The sequence below is a fragment of the Camelus bactrianus genome, chromosome 9, assembly GCF_048773025.1.
Source record: "Camelus bactrianus isolate YW-2024 breed Bactrian camel chromosome 9, ASM4877302v1, whole genome shotgun sequence".
Lineage (NCBI taxonomy): Eukaryota > Metazoa > Chordata > Mammalia > Artiodactyla > Camelidae > Camelus > Camelus bactrianus.
The window spans coordinates 41,276,294-41,291,096 of NC_133547.1; the positions used below are offsets into that span (position 1 = coordinate 41,276,294).

Sequence of the window (14,803 nt, forward strand, 5' to 3'; positions counted from 1 at the left end):
AGTAATACCGATTGAGAGGTAAATTAGAATATTATCCTTTAACAGAAGCTTTTCCGGAAGTACTTTTCCAGTGAAACCCTGAGAGTAGTCAGTCATACCTTGGAGTTCATTCAACACTGGGCTAGAAATTTACCGGCTAACAAATAAAACACAGGTGATATGCTGGCCCCCGGCCAACATCTGGCACTCTTCTTCACTTCTGATTGGCCAACTGCGCGAGAACTAAGATCTCGAGATGTTATCCGACTGTGGCCTTGCTCAGGGGCGGCCCAGCAGAGCCCCTCTGGCGGTCACCATTCTTACCTAGCTGCAAATGATTGCTGTCAAGGTTAGAGGGGACTTCAGGAACGCCTGAGATCAGAATTATTCCCCCCGATGTGGGCCAGTTGTCACAGTGATTGTATTGTAGCATCACTTTATTTATGAACTAAATAAAAGAAAACTTCTGTCGAGTTATGAGCCGTCTTCTTTGGAGTCAGGACATGTGAGAGGGGCTTCAAAGAGTTGCCTACTTTGTTGGAAATAGAAAAAGAAGATTGAGTTGAGATCTATGCTGGGTGCTTCTGCAGCAAAAGTTGCAAACCTTGTCTTGGGGACTTCACAGGGACCAAACACCAAAATTTGTTTTCAAGGCCGAAATCAGATGCCATTGCATCAAAGCTTATTAGCCAGTCAGCGGGAAAGCTTGGTGGGCGGGGCTTGCATTCACCTCTCACCAAGCTCTGGTGATGTGAATGCGGCTGGACTCCTTCAGGACCCAGAAGGGACCTTGATTCAGGCTGCATCTTTCAACTGCCTGAGTGTGAGGGAGCAGGTCATGACTAAACCAGGTGGTACAACTCCTTGCTAAAAAAAGAAGAGGGTTGGGTTCCATTGCCTCAACTTTCATAGCACCGTCCGTCTCTCTTATAGAGTGCTTACTCTAGTTGTCAATCCCCTGTGTGTGTGTGTGTGTGTGTGTGTGTGTGTGTGTGTGTGTCTGAGATGGCTCGTCTGCCTCCCACTCTGCACTGCAAGTGCCATGAAGACTGACGCTGTTTCTTTGACTCAACTGTGTATCCCAGCATCCGCCATCATCCTTGTTTATTGAATGAATGAATGAACAATACTGGGGAGTAAGGGGTCCTCAATTTATAGAGAAGAAAACAGTCCCAGAGATGTAACAGGCTGCCCGAGTTCATGCCTTAAAGAAGTGATGATGGTTTTTGCAAAAACCTAGACTGCCATTGTGTCCCGAAAGGAGTGGTCTTGGGCAAAACTGAGCAAGACATCCACAGCCCCCACAGCTCTCAGAGGGCAGAAGGCCAGGGGTGCCGGGGGAGCCACTGCTTTGATTTCTCAGGGCTCCTGCTCTAGCCAAGGGCCACATTATCGCCAGGAAAGTGTGACATCTTTTGCAGCCTTAGCTTTGGATTTCAGATTCTTCTGGCTACAGGCCCTTGTGTTTCATTAACAGGTATTTGTTTTCTCTCATTCTCTAAAATGTTATTTTTTACATTTCCATGCCCAGAGGAGGCTGGAGTCTGTTTCGTAATTGTGCCTACAGGCTCTCCACTGCCCAAGGCATTTCTGTGACTTCTGAGCATAAAAAGGAAACAAACTCAGTTTAACCAAACAGCGGCACCTGTGTCTGGTCTCTCTACCCCGTGTCCACCTGAGAGCCTATCAGACTCACCACGTAGTGGCCTTGAGGATCTGGCCTCCTCTGATGCTGCCCCAAAGGAGAGGTGGACTGAACCACATGGCCCCTTCTGAACATAGTTCCTCCCTTTAGGAATGGGGAGCCCTAAAGATCAGGGAGCCGTGGGCACAGGACTCAGGACACAGAGCCAAGGAGGGAACTTACCAGAGGCGTGGGGATCCCAGAAGCAGCTTGGCTAGTGTTCTGGCTTCCAGCTAAGCCTTTACCTGCAATCACTCAAGGGCAGAAGGAGGGACAAAGCTGAGAGGCCCCCCTTCCATGGCCCAAGCCTACGGCTGAGGCCCTTGGGCCCCCCTCTTCCATTCCTGACGCTTCTCAGGGAGACTTTTCTACGCCTGTTTACCCAGGGGCCCCAGGAACCCCTTTGGCTTCTAGTCCCTCCAGGTGAACAAAAAGTTCCAATCAAAAAGCGTTGGCTCTGAGAAGGCAGGTGGTCCTCCAGACGTGGCACCTTCTGAGTCTTAGGGCCTCCCCGCTACCTGGTCTACCTACACCTCCATTAACGGGGCTACAGTGTTTTGTCTGCCACCCCTCAGGGTGCCTTTGTCAGCCACCCCTCAGGGTGCCTTTGTCACTATGAGGCAGAATGTCCCCAGCCCAGATTGGCCACGGGCAGGCTGCATGGGAAGCCAGGGACCCAGGCAACAAGAGGAGGGTCACATTCACCCATTTGAAAGCTCCCCCTTGACCCTTTTTATCTTCCCTAATTCCCACCCACCCCTGCAAACCACTACCTACCCCTTCTAGTCCGTCGACTTCTCCTCCGTTTGGACAGATGACTGATAATGAAGATGGACCCCAAGCTTGTGATCAGTATACAGATAAGGAAGATGGACATCCTGGAAGGAATCACAGACAGCATTTGTGTCCCTTGGGAGAAACCACTTTTTGGTTCTCTGCTCAGGATCCCCCTTTGCTGGGACTTGCCCCCTCCCGCCGCCCCTGCTCCCACCCTGGGTTCCAGCAGCTCCCGGCAGCTGGATTCCTTTAAAGCGCCTCTCTCCTCCGGAAAACCGAGCCGAACCCAGGCCCCTCCTCAGAAACTGACATGGGATAGGCAAGCGGAGGATCAAGTCTCAGGCTGGCTCATCCCTGGACCAGGGAGAAATAAACTCGGGAGCTACAAATGGATATCATCTCCCACGCAAAAATGAAATACAAAAGGGCAGCTCCGAGAGAGAAGCAGCAAACACACATAAGGGTAGCAGATTAGAGATGGCGATAAATCCTGGCCATATCTGAAGGCAGCCCCTCCCCTGCCCTTGCATTTCAGCAGACCCTGTTCTCTCCTGATAATGCTTTCCCCTCTTTAATTAAAATGGCCAGAGGGCATTTTTGCTGCTGGTGACCGAGAGTCCTACATTATACTCTTTGGAAAGAAAGCAGATGGTCACATTGAAGATAGCTACTCAAGAGGAGAAACAACACAGCCAAAAAGTAGCAGGTGCGAATCCATCATCATGTCGTGTTATTACTGCCCACCCAAAGTCCGTTGGTCCCCTAAAGTTAGGACTCACCTGAAGTGATCTGCCTTGTCGACAACTCTGGAAGCCCTGCAGCTTCTGTTCTTGTTGCCTGGTAGGTCTGTGTCAGAAAGGATTTGTTGAGAGTCAAATAAAGCCCCTCCCCAGGCCCTTCCTTTGCCTTCTGCATCGCTGCACCTTTGCCTGTCATTCCTCCACCTCCGGAGGGTGAGTGCCCTGGGCGGCAGCTGGGTCAAGCAGAGGCACCACGTACAGCTGCAGACATGTGCCCTGCACAGGGCAGAAGGCGGAGGGAACAAGCAGGGGCTGAAACACTCTGCTTGCCAAGCCAGGCACCCCGACATTGGGCTCCATGCATCTGGAGGAAGGGGTACCTTTTCCAGATTTGCACAAAGGCTCTGTGTTGACTAGAAATGGCCCTTGGCTAGAGAATCCCAGGCCGAAGGCTACACGAGGGGGCCAGCGGAGGCAGCAGGGGGCCAGTCCTGTCCTTAGGGAACTGATCAGTAGGTAATGTAATTGCCACCTTGTGCTTCTGACAGCCACCGAAGCCCAATGGGAGAAGCGCCACCCAGATTGCCTCCTGGGATAAAACCAGAGGGTCGTGTGTGTGTCTGTGTTTCAGTTAAACTAAGGAGCACATTTTGGTGGGTCCTGTTTCATCCTGAGCCTGAAACTCAGGACAGACTACACAGATAAAGAAAAACGGAACCACACAAAGTAGAAACACCGTAGGTGTGAAGGTCGTCACACATTCAGGAAGATGCTTGCTGAACCAATTCCCATCTGGTCAAGTGTGAGCTAGGCTTTCTAGCACCAGGAGGAGGCTGCCAGGGGCTTCCCTTAAGTCCTCTGGTGTGTCTTCTTACTGGTACTGTGCTCTGGATTGCAACAGAAAGACATCCCTTCTAGAAATGGAAGTCATGTGAAGTCACAGGAGAGGAAAAAAGAAGAAAGGAAAGGTAGTGCCTTCCATGAGCAGCGTGCCTGAGGGAGGCTTTCCGGTGTGAAGGGAGGTTCTCAGCATTGGACAGAAGAATCTGGGGGAGCATCAGGAGACCCTAGGCCTTCACCCTGGCCCAAAGGAGCAACAGAGACTGGCTTAGAGAGACTCGGCCCTCCAGGCTCCAGTGCACCACACCTTTCTGGAAGCTTCCTGGTGCAAACTGTACTCCTTCAAAGAAAGCCCAGACCACTCAGACCTATTATTTGTCTCTGTAAATTATGAAACTATTTAAGTGGACAGTTTTAAGGGTGCCTGTCCAAGCGCCTGGATCACTTTTTGCAGCCTTGATCACCTCTCGAGAAACGAATCTTTAAGATTCCAGACCTACAAGGCCATCCCAGGAGCACAGAGATTTCATAACCGCCTCAGAGCCTTTCCTGCCCAGCAACACACAGCTTTCACACCTGTTAGCCTCCCAAGTTCCATAAGCCAGATGGCTGTGAGGAAAGAGAGGTTCCGAGAGCACCCCAGGGCCCACGCACCCTCCTCTTCCCCAAACTCCATGTTACTTTCCAGCACCCCAGCAGCCACCCTACTGCGGAGGGAGGGAGAGACCAGGTTACCCCAGAGAACCTGGGGAGGGCCCGAGATGGTGCTCAGCAAGCATTCGCCACAGCAGCTGACACCCCCTGCTATGGGCCACCCCCAGCCAGACCCCCGTGAGGCTCCTGACCTTTCCCAGGCCAAAAGCTGTTGGCACGGGCTCTTCTGTTGTCAGTCACAAGAAGCTTTGTAAAATCCATGTCATCTCTGGCAAAGTCTCGCTGGATGCCGCACCAGTACCAGCCCACATCCTCCTTGTTCAGGCAGGACACAGTGACAATGAGCTGGTTTCCTGTGTCCCTCAGGGCCACACGGTTGGTGCTGTTGGGTGCGAAGGCAATGATGTTGCAAAAGTCCCGGAAATAGCCTCGGCACCAGTATTTGTGGTGGTCCTTATAGTGGGCATCGTAGCTGCAGATGGCAGAAGTCGTGTCCAGCACAAAGCGTTCCTTGACTTTTTCGTCCATGACCATGGCGTCTGTGAAAACACACACACACACACACACACAAACACACACACCATTGTTCTTTTCAACACACTGCAGTTCCTGCCCCTCAGAGGAAAATTAATCAAGGCATGGGAGGTTGATTTTTGCCTATTTGGGGCTGGCAATTGTTATGGTCTCAATACAGTCTCCCTAAAATTTCTATGTTGAAATGCTAACCGCCCAGTACTTTAGAATGGGGTTGTCTTCGGATTTAGAGACTTAAAGAAGTAATTAAGTTAAAATGGTCATCAGAATGGGTCCTAATCCAATCTGACTGGTATCCTAATGAAAAAGGAGACTAGGACACAGACAACGGAGGGATGACCGTGTGAGAACACGGTGAAAGGGCAGCTGCCTGCAGACCAAGGAGAAGGAACTCAAGAAAAACCAAACCTAGATCTTTGACTTCTAGCGTCCATCCCTGTAAGAAAACAAATTTCTGTTGTTTACACCACACGGTCTGTGGTTGTTACAGCGTCCCTGGAGAAGTCTTTTTCTCTGGCCAAAGAGTGGATAAGACATACATCCCCTGCTGCAAGAATTCAGGCGGGAGGCTAGAGGAGCCCGAGGCTTACTGTTAGCAGATCCGCTGCCCCTGGCCCCTCACTCCACCTTGGCACCCTCAAAAGGGAAGTAAGGAGCTTTGGAGGCTTCTGCTGGCTGCATAGGGCTGAAACAGAGGAGTCAGGTTCTGCCCTGGCCTTAAGGGCTAAGAACTTCAAGTTTTTTCTGCACAAGACTGGTGTGAGCACCTCTGTCATCTCAGGGTGTTGCGTAATGAGGAAGTTGTGCACGCCACATCCAGCTTGTGTGTGGCTGGGGAGGTGTCTGACAGAGAAGAGGAGATCAGCAACAGAACCCCTCCTTCACTCAGCCTTCCTCCCAGACGTGCTCTGGGATTGGTCCCCTCAAATGCTGCCTCACATTGAGCTCACGGTGGGAGGGGTCAGCCTGCCAAGCAGGTTTGCATCCCTGATACCGTGTGACATGCTGGGATAGTTTGTTCTCATATCAACCCCGGAAAGAAGACTGTGTGATACTCATTTACCAGCCTGGATGCTGACCCAGAGAGAGGGGCAGTGACTCTCAAAGGTCACAAGGCTAGAGGGCAGCAGAGCGCAGGCCAGTCGGTCCTCTGTAGGGTCAGGCATGGGCAGAAGGCAGGAAGTCCCGTCCTCTCTCATCTGTCAGCACAAACATTTTTAAGGGGAGGACGGAGAAGGGAAGGGGAACTTGAATTGAAAGGGAGAACACAGAGCTCTCATTTTAAATGAGGGTTTTAAATTCCCCACAACCCATTTATCAGAATTAAGAACAAGAAGTAATTTGGACAAGATCTACTTTCCCCTCCGTTTATTTTCTGGTCCCACTTCTCGTATGGTTTGAGCTAATGAGCAGGAACTCCATGTAGGAAAGCAGAAGGAAATGGCAAGGTTCCTGGGAAGCTGGGAGGGCTGGAGATGTTTATTCCCCATCTCTTACCTGAAAGGACAGTCAAGGAGAGCAGAATGAAGAGCCCCATGACCGGAAGGAAGTGATCCTTTAACTGGGATCACCAGCTGGACCCACGGGTCTTAGGAATCCTGGATCTGTTTAAGGGAAACAGATATCTTTGAGCTTAAGGTGGTTTTATCCTGCCTGGAGAGACCAGAGAAAAGAAAGACCAGTCTGTTAGTCCAAGCAGTGCTGCTACGAATAGGCATCCAGGTTGTGCTCTGCACAAGGGTACCTCATCAGAGAGACGCCATTTGTGGACATAAACTTACTTATACAGTAATATGGGGCAACTGAGAAAATTCTAGGCTCCCTGACAGAAGCCAAAACAGCAGTGGAGAGCCCCCTCCCGGATAAATCCACTCTGGCACCAGGGCTGGTACACACTCAGAAGAGCACCTGCACACACACCATCACTGGCACACATTTGTCTGTATGTGACCGAGCCTTGTCCTGCCAATAGTCCAGGTGTCACCAGAGGCCAGGCCTCTTGTCTGTCCACCACTCTTGGAGGCCCAATTCCTATTTAGTGGAGAGGAATTGTAGTAAGGAGGTTCAGAAGTACCCCACCCTCCCGAGTGGATGCTGCAGCCTCGTCCCGGGGGCGGGGGCGGGGGTGGAGCCCAGAGCTGTCAGCGGCACCAGGAGCACGTGAGCAGGTGCAAGTGTGGGTGTCTGGGCGTCAGTAGTCAGGCTGCAGCCTACAGACGTCTTGAAGGCTTTCCTGGGCAGGCTATGTGCCCACGCGGCGCACGCCTCCCCTGATTCCTAATGGGACTCACAGGACCTGGCCACCAATTGACAAAGTTTGAATTAAGGAACCACCCTCCGGTAAATTTAAGTGAGTGCTTACTAGTCACATCGCACTTGTCTTCAAGGGCCAGACGTGGGTGACTGTGCAGCTTTCCCACCATGTCCTCTCTGGAGGAAGGGGGGCCTTTTCCCCATGCACACAAAGTCAGCATATGGGCCCAGGTGGGCCTGTCATGGTGCTGGGGCCACCTGCATCATGGTAGCTGTTTTCCCTGTGTCGCCTCATCTATTCCTCATGAAACCTTTATGAGTTCAACACTTAAACTGCCAGGGGGTAAAAAGAGAAGGAAACAGGAATCTATAGATTAAAAGGGGGTTTAGGAGACATGTTGACAAAATTGCAATGTATGGAACTTATTTGGATCCTGACTAAAGCAAACAATTGAGAAAATTTGGACAATCACTAGGTATTTGATGATAGTAAGAAATTATCATCACAGTTTTTTCAGATATGCTCCTGACACTGTCACGGCCAGCTTCTAAGATGGCTCCTGGCATTCACACCATGGTGTAGTCCTCTCCTAATCTGAATCCGGGCTGGCCCACGTGAACAGTAAAATACAGGAGAAGTGATGGCATGGGACTTCAAGGCTGGGTCATAAAAGGCGCACAACTTCCACCTCAGAAGTCTTGCTGCTCTCCCTTTCTTGGCAAAATGAGCCGCCATGTTGTGAGGATGCTCAAGCAGACCTGCAGTGAGGCCCACGTGGAAAGGAGCCAACTCGCCAGCATCAACTTGCCAGACACGTAGGACCCACCTTGGGAGTAGACCCTCCAGCATAATCAAATCTCCAGCAACCTCTTGAGATTCCCCAAGCGTGAACCACCCCCCAGGATGGTCCTGAATTCCTGACCATAGAAACCATGAGTGATAATGAAGAATTATCATTTAAAACCTTTGAGTTTGGGGGTAATTCATTACATGACAGTCAATAATTAATACTGGTATTGCGGTTATGTTTTTTAAAAAGCAGTCCTTATTGCTGAGAAAGGTGCATATAAAACAAGCACTCAGAGCTGCTCAGAGATGGCACTAAGAAACCAAAGTAAGTACCAACAGAAGGTGCACTGGATTGCATACAGTTATCAGCAAAATGCCCAAGATATGAAGCAGTAACATTCTAAAGCAAATCACAGGCTCAGAGGCACAGAGAATAAGCAGATGGGTCTATTAGCATTCTGAGTATTAGTTGATATTATTAGCTCTGTTCCTCCCTCTTAAGGGTAGAATTAATTTTCACCCTATTTGACGTGTAAACAAAGAAGGTAAATGGGTAATAAGAATAAACCAAAATTTAACAAAAATTTTTTTAGAAATACAAATCCAAGTGTTTACAGATGGAATAATTTGATATCCCAAATTTCAAGATACTCAGGGTAGGGCGAGTAGGTGGGGGCATTAATGAAACAAGGCTGGCTGTAAATTGATCCTTATTAAAGCGAGCTGATAGATGTATGAGCCTTCATTTTCCTAGTCTCTCCACCGTTGTGTGTTTGAAATTTTTCATACTAAAAAGTAAAAAACAAAAAACCGACAAAGAAAACTTTGACACAGGTATTTAGTCCCATTTTACAAGTAAGGAAAACTGAGGCTCCGTTTAAGTAACTGCTAAGTTTAAGCTCACACAGCTAGTACAGCTACCATGATCTGTTGCTAAATCTGAAAGAAAAAAAAAATGTTCTTTCCGTCACGCTACTCTGCTTCCCCAATAGTAACAGTACTGCAAAGTTGTAGCGTGCTGTGGAGTTTACACAGAGATTTACATATGCCATATCATCTGAGTGGCTGGGGCAAGAGGCAGCCTAAATTTCCTTATTCCCATCATACCCAGCATAGTATCTAAGGGCAGAACTTCTCTAGAAAATGCACATTGGATTGTAAGAAACTGAACATGCAAATGGACAGTGGACAGACGGTATGTGAAAATAGAACTCTGGCTCACACCCAGCCCAGGAAACCGGCCCCTTATCTACAGTGAGTAGCCCAGGAAGCTGGCCTGGTATAAACCAGACTTAGAGGAAGTCAGACCATTATTTCTAGTAACAGTCCAGAAAGCCAAACAATAATCCCTGTAACAATTGGCCCCGAATGGCCAGGACTTGATTAATAACTGAGAGCTCCCTGAATTTTTGTCCTGCTTCCAACTAGGGACCAACCAGAGAAAGCCAAGTAGGCCCCTAACCAATCATGCAGGATGTCCTGTTTCTAGTTAGCCACCTCCAGCTTCTCCAGGTCAGCATCCTCCAATCAGGGCACACATGACACCTTCCCTTTTCTCCCACTAGAGACCTTTCTTACTCCTTTGCCTGTCTGAGTTTCTGCCAAGATGCCAGTGACATTGGCTGACTCCCTTGCTATAGAAAGCTCAGAATAGACAGCCCATGCCTGTTCTCACTAGGTTGGTCTTTGCTTATTTCTACAGTTGACTTGATTAAAAAAAAAAAAATAATTGGGGAAAATAAGTTCAGCTACTCAACATCTACCTTTGTTCCAGCGGATTTGTCTAGAGGAGGAGGAGGAAGCAAACCTCAGGTGGTGTTTATACCTTCCTTCTTAAAAATGACATCCTTGACAATGTTTAGCTTGGAAGCTAGTCCGGAGATAGACCCGGGGAAACTCCTGTGACACTAATCTCCAAACCTGAAACCAGGGTGGGTCTCACCACTTTCAGTGCAACTGCTCACCAGTGAGTCTTAGTTCATCTGTTTTGGGTTCAGTCCAAAAGACAATTCACTAGGCAAAGTGTTGCTACAGCAACGAGGTTCGAGCCTGGGAGCTAACCAGCGCTTCTCTCAAGTGGCCAGCCAGGCAAAGGTGGGTCCTGGACAGAACAGTGTGCCAGGGACACCCAACGCCCCAGGGTTAATCCAGCACTTTGCCCTGGAGGAGCACTTTAACGGAACACAAAAATTATTTCCAGGGAAAAGCCTTAAGTCAAGCAAGGGGACTCCATTAAGAAAATAACTGAGAGTGAGGAAGGCTTGTTTTGTTTTTTAAAAGAAAGAAGAAAAAAAAAACCCAAAATGTTCAAGGGGAGATTGTCAGGACGAAAGTACTCTCCCACATCCAGGGACTGCCAGGAATAGTGGTCCAGTCCTCTGCCTCCAGCCTAGAATGCTGAGTGGTACCAGGACGTGGGTGGGCGGGGCAACCAACTCAGTTTGGCATTAGCCGAAAAGTACATGCGAGTTTCTAAACATGCCAGGTGGTGTTGATTCTTCTTGAGCTGACAAGAGGAGACGCTGGGACATGTCCCTGAAGAGAAATGTTACTAAGACAAATAGAGTTATCAGGCTCTGACCTAAGATGAGGGTTAGGATAAACTTTTAGGATTGGCTAAGAATTAATGTATAAAAAACATTTCCAGTACACTTTCAGTACACTTATCCTCTCTGATGCAGTGTCACTGAAATCCCAGTCATGCCGCTCTCATCAAGTTAATATGTTTATTGTCTTGGGTGGGAGTCCACAGATGCAGATTTGGGTCGCCCAAACCGGAGATGCCACAGTGAATCTCCAGAGCCACGTGCATTGTGCAAATGATGTGATTAGAACTCTATCCCTGTCGGGTGCCTGATTAATGAGAGGTCAGCAAAACAAACAAACAAACAAACAAACAAACAAACAACAACAACAAAAAAAAAAACCAGCAGTCCTTGAGTATACAAACCATAGCTTGAAACTGGTTACTGGGGGAGGTTGGATGGATGAGGAGTTTGTGATTAATAGATACACATTATTGTACGTAGAATAGATAAGCAACAGGGACCAAATGTATAGCACAGAGAACTGCTTTCAATTTCTTATACTGAGCTGTCATGGAAAAGAATCTGAAAAAACATATATGATGTATGTGTATAAGTGAATCACTTTGCTGTACACATGAAACTGACATTGTAAATTGACTACGCTTCGATAAAAAATAAGAACGTTTAAAAAGCCATAATTTGTACCCATGTATCTGTTATTTGTACATAAGGTGAACTTAAGAGTTTGGACTTTGTAGAAGTTACGAGTCCCTCTGCCTGTCTAAGAATAGGTAGCAAGAAGCTTGGGTTCTCCTATAAGACAGAGCTGCGTTTAAATCCTAGCTCTTCTGCTTAGTAACTGTGTGATTGTGGACAAGTTACTTAACCTCTCTGTGCCTCAGCTTTTTCTTTCCCAAAATAGAGCCGATAATTTTGGTGGTACCTCAGAGACTGTCAGGACCAAAAGAGATAAAGCACGCAAAATGGCTAGCACACACAAAGTGTTCAACACATAACAGCTATCCAGTGTCTCTTTTTGCCCCACTCCTACTATTCCTATTAAAATAAAACACCAGAGGAAATGATTAGGACTTAGCTCTAGAGAGAGAATCATTTCTTCTCTAACACTTGATGGATGGTTCCTAAAGATGACAAATGCTCTGACCTGCCCAGGAAAAGGAACAGGGTGCTCTGGGGCCACGGGTGAGGGTCCTAGAGCTTGCACAGGTGAACGTGCCGCAAGGCGTCACGTAGCACACCGGGCTGAGCGCCAGGAGCAGCCAGCTGGGCCTTCAAGCCCCAAGCGACCCTGACCCTCAGCAAAGAGCTACACCACAGTTACTTATTATCTTTTATTTACGCAAATACATTTACAGGTGAATTCAGCGGTTTAAGTCCCCCTTAAACTCAGTTCACTCCTTTCGTTCCCACCACCTTCCAGGCATCTGCTGTGAGCAGAGTTCCCTGCTTAGCTCCGCAATGGAGTAAAATTGAGTCACCCTCGTGTGCATGTCCTGCCCGAATGGGGTCCTTTGTCAGTAAGTCAGTGAGGCATCCTTCGGACTCCATGACTCCTGTTTGGGAAGGAGGAACACAGGCAGCAGTAACAGTAGGACGTTGTTCTCAAGTCAGATGCCCAGAAAACTGAATTAGAAAAAAAGGACAAGGAAAAACATAAAATTAGAGGAAGAGGGTAGTAGGGAAGGGACAATAGGAGGCAGCCGGCCAAATGCTTCCCACATCAGTGGAAGGAATCAAAGACGTGAGAGCCCTTGGCCCAGGTGGATAGGTCCTCAAGTGTATGTTGACGCTGAATCCAGAGGTCAATGGGACAGACAGTCATCATTCATGGACAGCTACTCAGAAGCTTGCTCAATGCTTGGGTCCAAGGAATCAGAGGGCTGGCAGACCACACAGGCTTTGAGGATCAAGAGGTAGGTTTCCTTGAACTTCCTTATTTTATAAGCATAGACGATAGGGTTCATCATGGAGTTGGCATGGGACAGCAGGATGCCCAAGTTCAGCACAACTTGTGGTACCTCTCCATTAAAGTAGGTGATACAGTTGATGATGGATAAAGGCAGCCAGGACAAAGCAAACAAGAAAAGAACCAGAAACAGAGATTTGGCCGTCTTGAACTCTCGTCCGTAAAATGCCCCTGTCTCTTTGGAGCTAGAGAAGTTCTGGCTCAGTTTGTTCCGGATGATATAGAAGATGTCAAGATAGATGGCACACATGACAACCAGGGGGATGAAGATCCAAGTGAAGAAGCTGAAGTAGACCATGTAGTCCATCCTCATGACGGAACGGAACTGGCATGGAAGGAAGGTGATATTTCTGTGGTACTCTGAGGTCAGTTTCATGTTCCAGCCAAACATGGGGGTCAACCCCACCAGGAAGGACACCAGCCAGCAAAGGCCCAGAGCCAACCATATTCTTCTTTGAGTGGTGACCCTCCTGTATCTGTTTGAGTGGAAGAGAGTCGGTGAGTTCACAGCAGGAATTGCTTAAGGGTGAAGAGGGGAGATGGAGCTGCAGGGTGTTGCTATTCTGTGGGGATTGCAGCTAAACTTTACTGGATGTGAAGACAAGATAGAGTAGACAATGATTAGAGAAAAATCCAGCCAACGCTTAACGATCTACAGTGGACCAGTAGTAGTTGCCTAGAGTCAGGTGCTTGTATACCCCACTCACAGCTTCACTTCCAGCCCAAGAATTCTTCAGTTCCTGGGAGGTAAAAGTTACAGGAGTCTCCTGGGATCGCCTACCTGGGGAGGAATAGTCTCCTCAAAGCTCGTTTGCCTGCTGTGTGGTTGGCTTTGACTGTTGTGCTGCTGTCCATAAATTATACTCTGCCTCTCCCACACCCGCCTCCATCTGGGTCTGCCCCTGCTTCTCTATTTGCACCACACTTGGTGTTTCAGTTAGAGTCCATGGGGTTGCAAAGGTTGTGTTGAAGGGTGTCTAGGACCTTGAAAGAAAGACTCAGCCAATGAAAGCCACCATTTCTCCTTAAACCATTCTTCCTGACAACATTCTACACAGACGGCAAGAAGGAAACAGATTTTGTTAAGTACTATGTACTTGTAGACATTCTCTCAACAAAATCTCACAACAAACTGGAGATATTTTTATGATAATTTCCATTTCATGGATGGTACTGGTGAAAATCATAGTTATAGCTGCCATTCACTGGGTATAGACGGTATGCCAGGCATTTTTCTAAGAGCTTTCCATCACTTGATCTTAGGAGGAAGGCGCATTTATCATCCCCCATTTTATAGGTGAAAAAAGTGAAACAGACAAGTCACTTGTACAAACTCAAAGTGGTGGAGCTACAACTGGAAGGAGGTAAGTCTGAGCTCAGAGCATCCTAATCACGATGATGAGGAACTAAGACAGAGAAAGTTAAGTAACTTGCCCAAGGTCAGGCCTCAGGATCTGAGATTTGACTCCAGGATTGTTTGTATCAAAAGTTGTCTGTAGCCCCCTCACCACGCTCTTTCCCCACAAGAAGAGAGGAGAACGTGAGGCCAATTCAGTTCAGGACATCTGGGGAATTCGATGTCTTCATTTGGTATTCTGTTCTGTTCATATGGTCACATGAAAGGTTGTTACTACTTTCTGCAATGGAGAACTTTTTTGGTCCCCTTCTCAACATAGAAGAGGAAGCAAAGCTTAAAAAAAAAACTTTAAAATAACCTATATTGGCAAAGAGCAAAACCATCCGTTTTTATTGCCTCTTTTCTCTCTGCTTATCTTATCTAGTATGTTTCTATCATTTCTAAAAGTCAAGAACATTTTTCACTAATTGAATGTACATCAAGCTTTTATTGTCTTTAGCTTACCCTCTCCTCTCCCCTGGCAATTGAGCACACACTCCCCTAGTCAGTGGGGAGGGATCGGAGTGTTCCTCTGTTTCTAGTTCCCGAGTTTCAGCTCATCATTGCCAAACCCCTCACACACCAAACGGTGCAAAGAACCTCTTTCAAGCTCAGAGGCCAGTTTGGATTTGTTTCCACTC

General features: G+C 47.9%; 2 protein-coding genes across 6 annotated transcripts in view; both read right to left on the minus strand.

The window, feature by feature from the left end:
* Positions 1-398: 398 nt before the first annotated feature.
* On the minus strand, positions 399-6,815 carry TMIGD3 (transmembrane and immunoglobulin domain containing 3). The gene is made up of 5 exons (XM_010948300.3): positions 6,706-6,815; positions 4,866-5,213; positions 3,220-3,286; positions 2,441-2,541; positions 399-1,917 (listed from the first exon to the last, which is right to left on the minus strand). The coding sequence occupies exons 1-5, from the start codon at positions 6,743-6,745 to the stop codon at positions 1,817-1,819; spliced, it is 657 nt and encodes a 218-aa protein (XP_010946602.1). The 5' UTR covers positions 6,746-6,815; the 3' UTR covers positions 399-1,816.
* The window catches only part of ADORA3 (adenosine A3 receptor), a 37,240-nt gene continuing 27,624 nt past the window's right edge, over positions 5,188-14,803 (minus strand). For 2 of the 5 annotated variants that reach the window (XM_045511674.2, XM_074370156.1), the window contains exon 2: positions 12,118-13,242. In XM_045511674.2, the coding sequence (XP_045367630.1) occupies positions 12,636-13,157 (522 nt within the window). In that variant the 5' untranslated portion in view covers positions 13,158-13,242 and the 3' untranslated portion in view covers positions 12,118-12,635. Of the gene's footprint in view, positions 5,214-6,705; positions 6,813-12,117; positions 13,817-14,803 lie in introns of those variants that run through there. The other 3 variants (XR_012509174.1, XM_074370159.1, XM_074370157.1) reach the window with 3 other exon arrangements.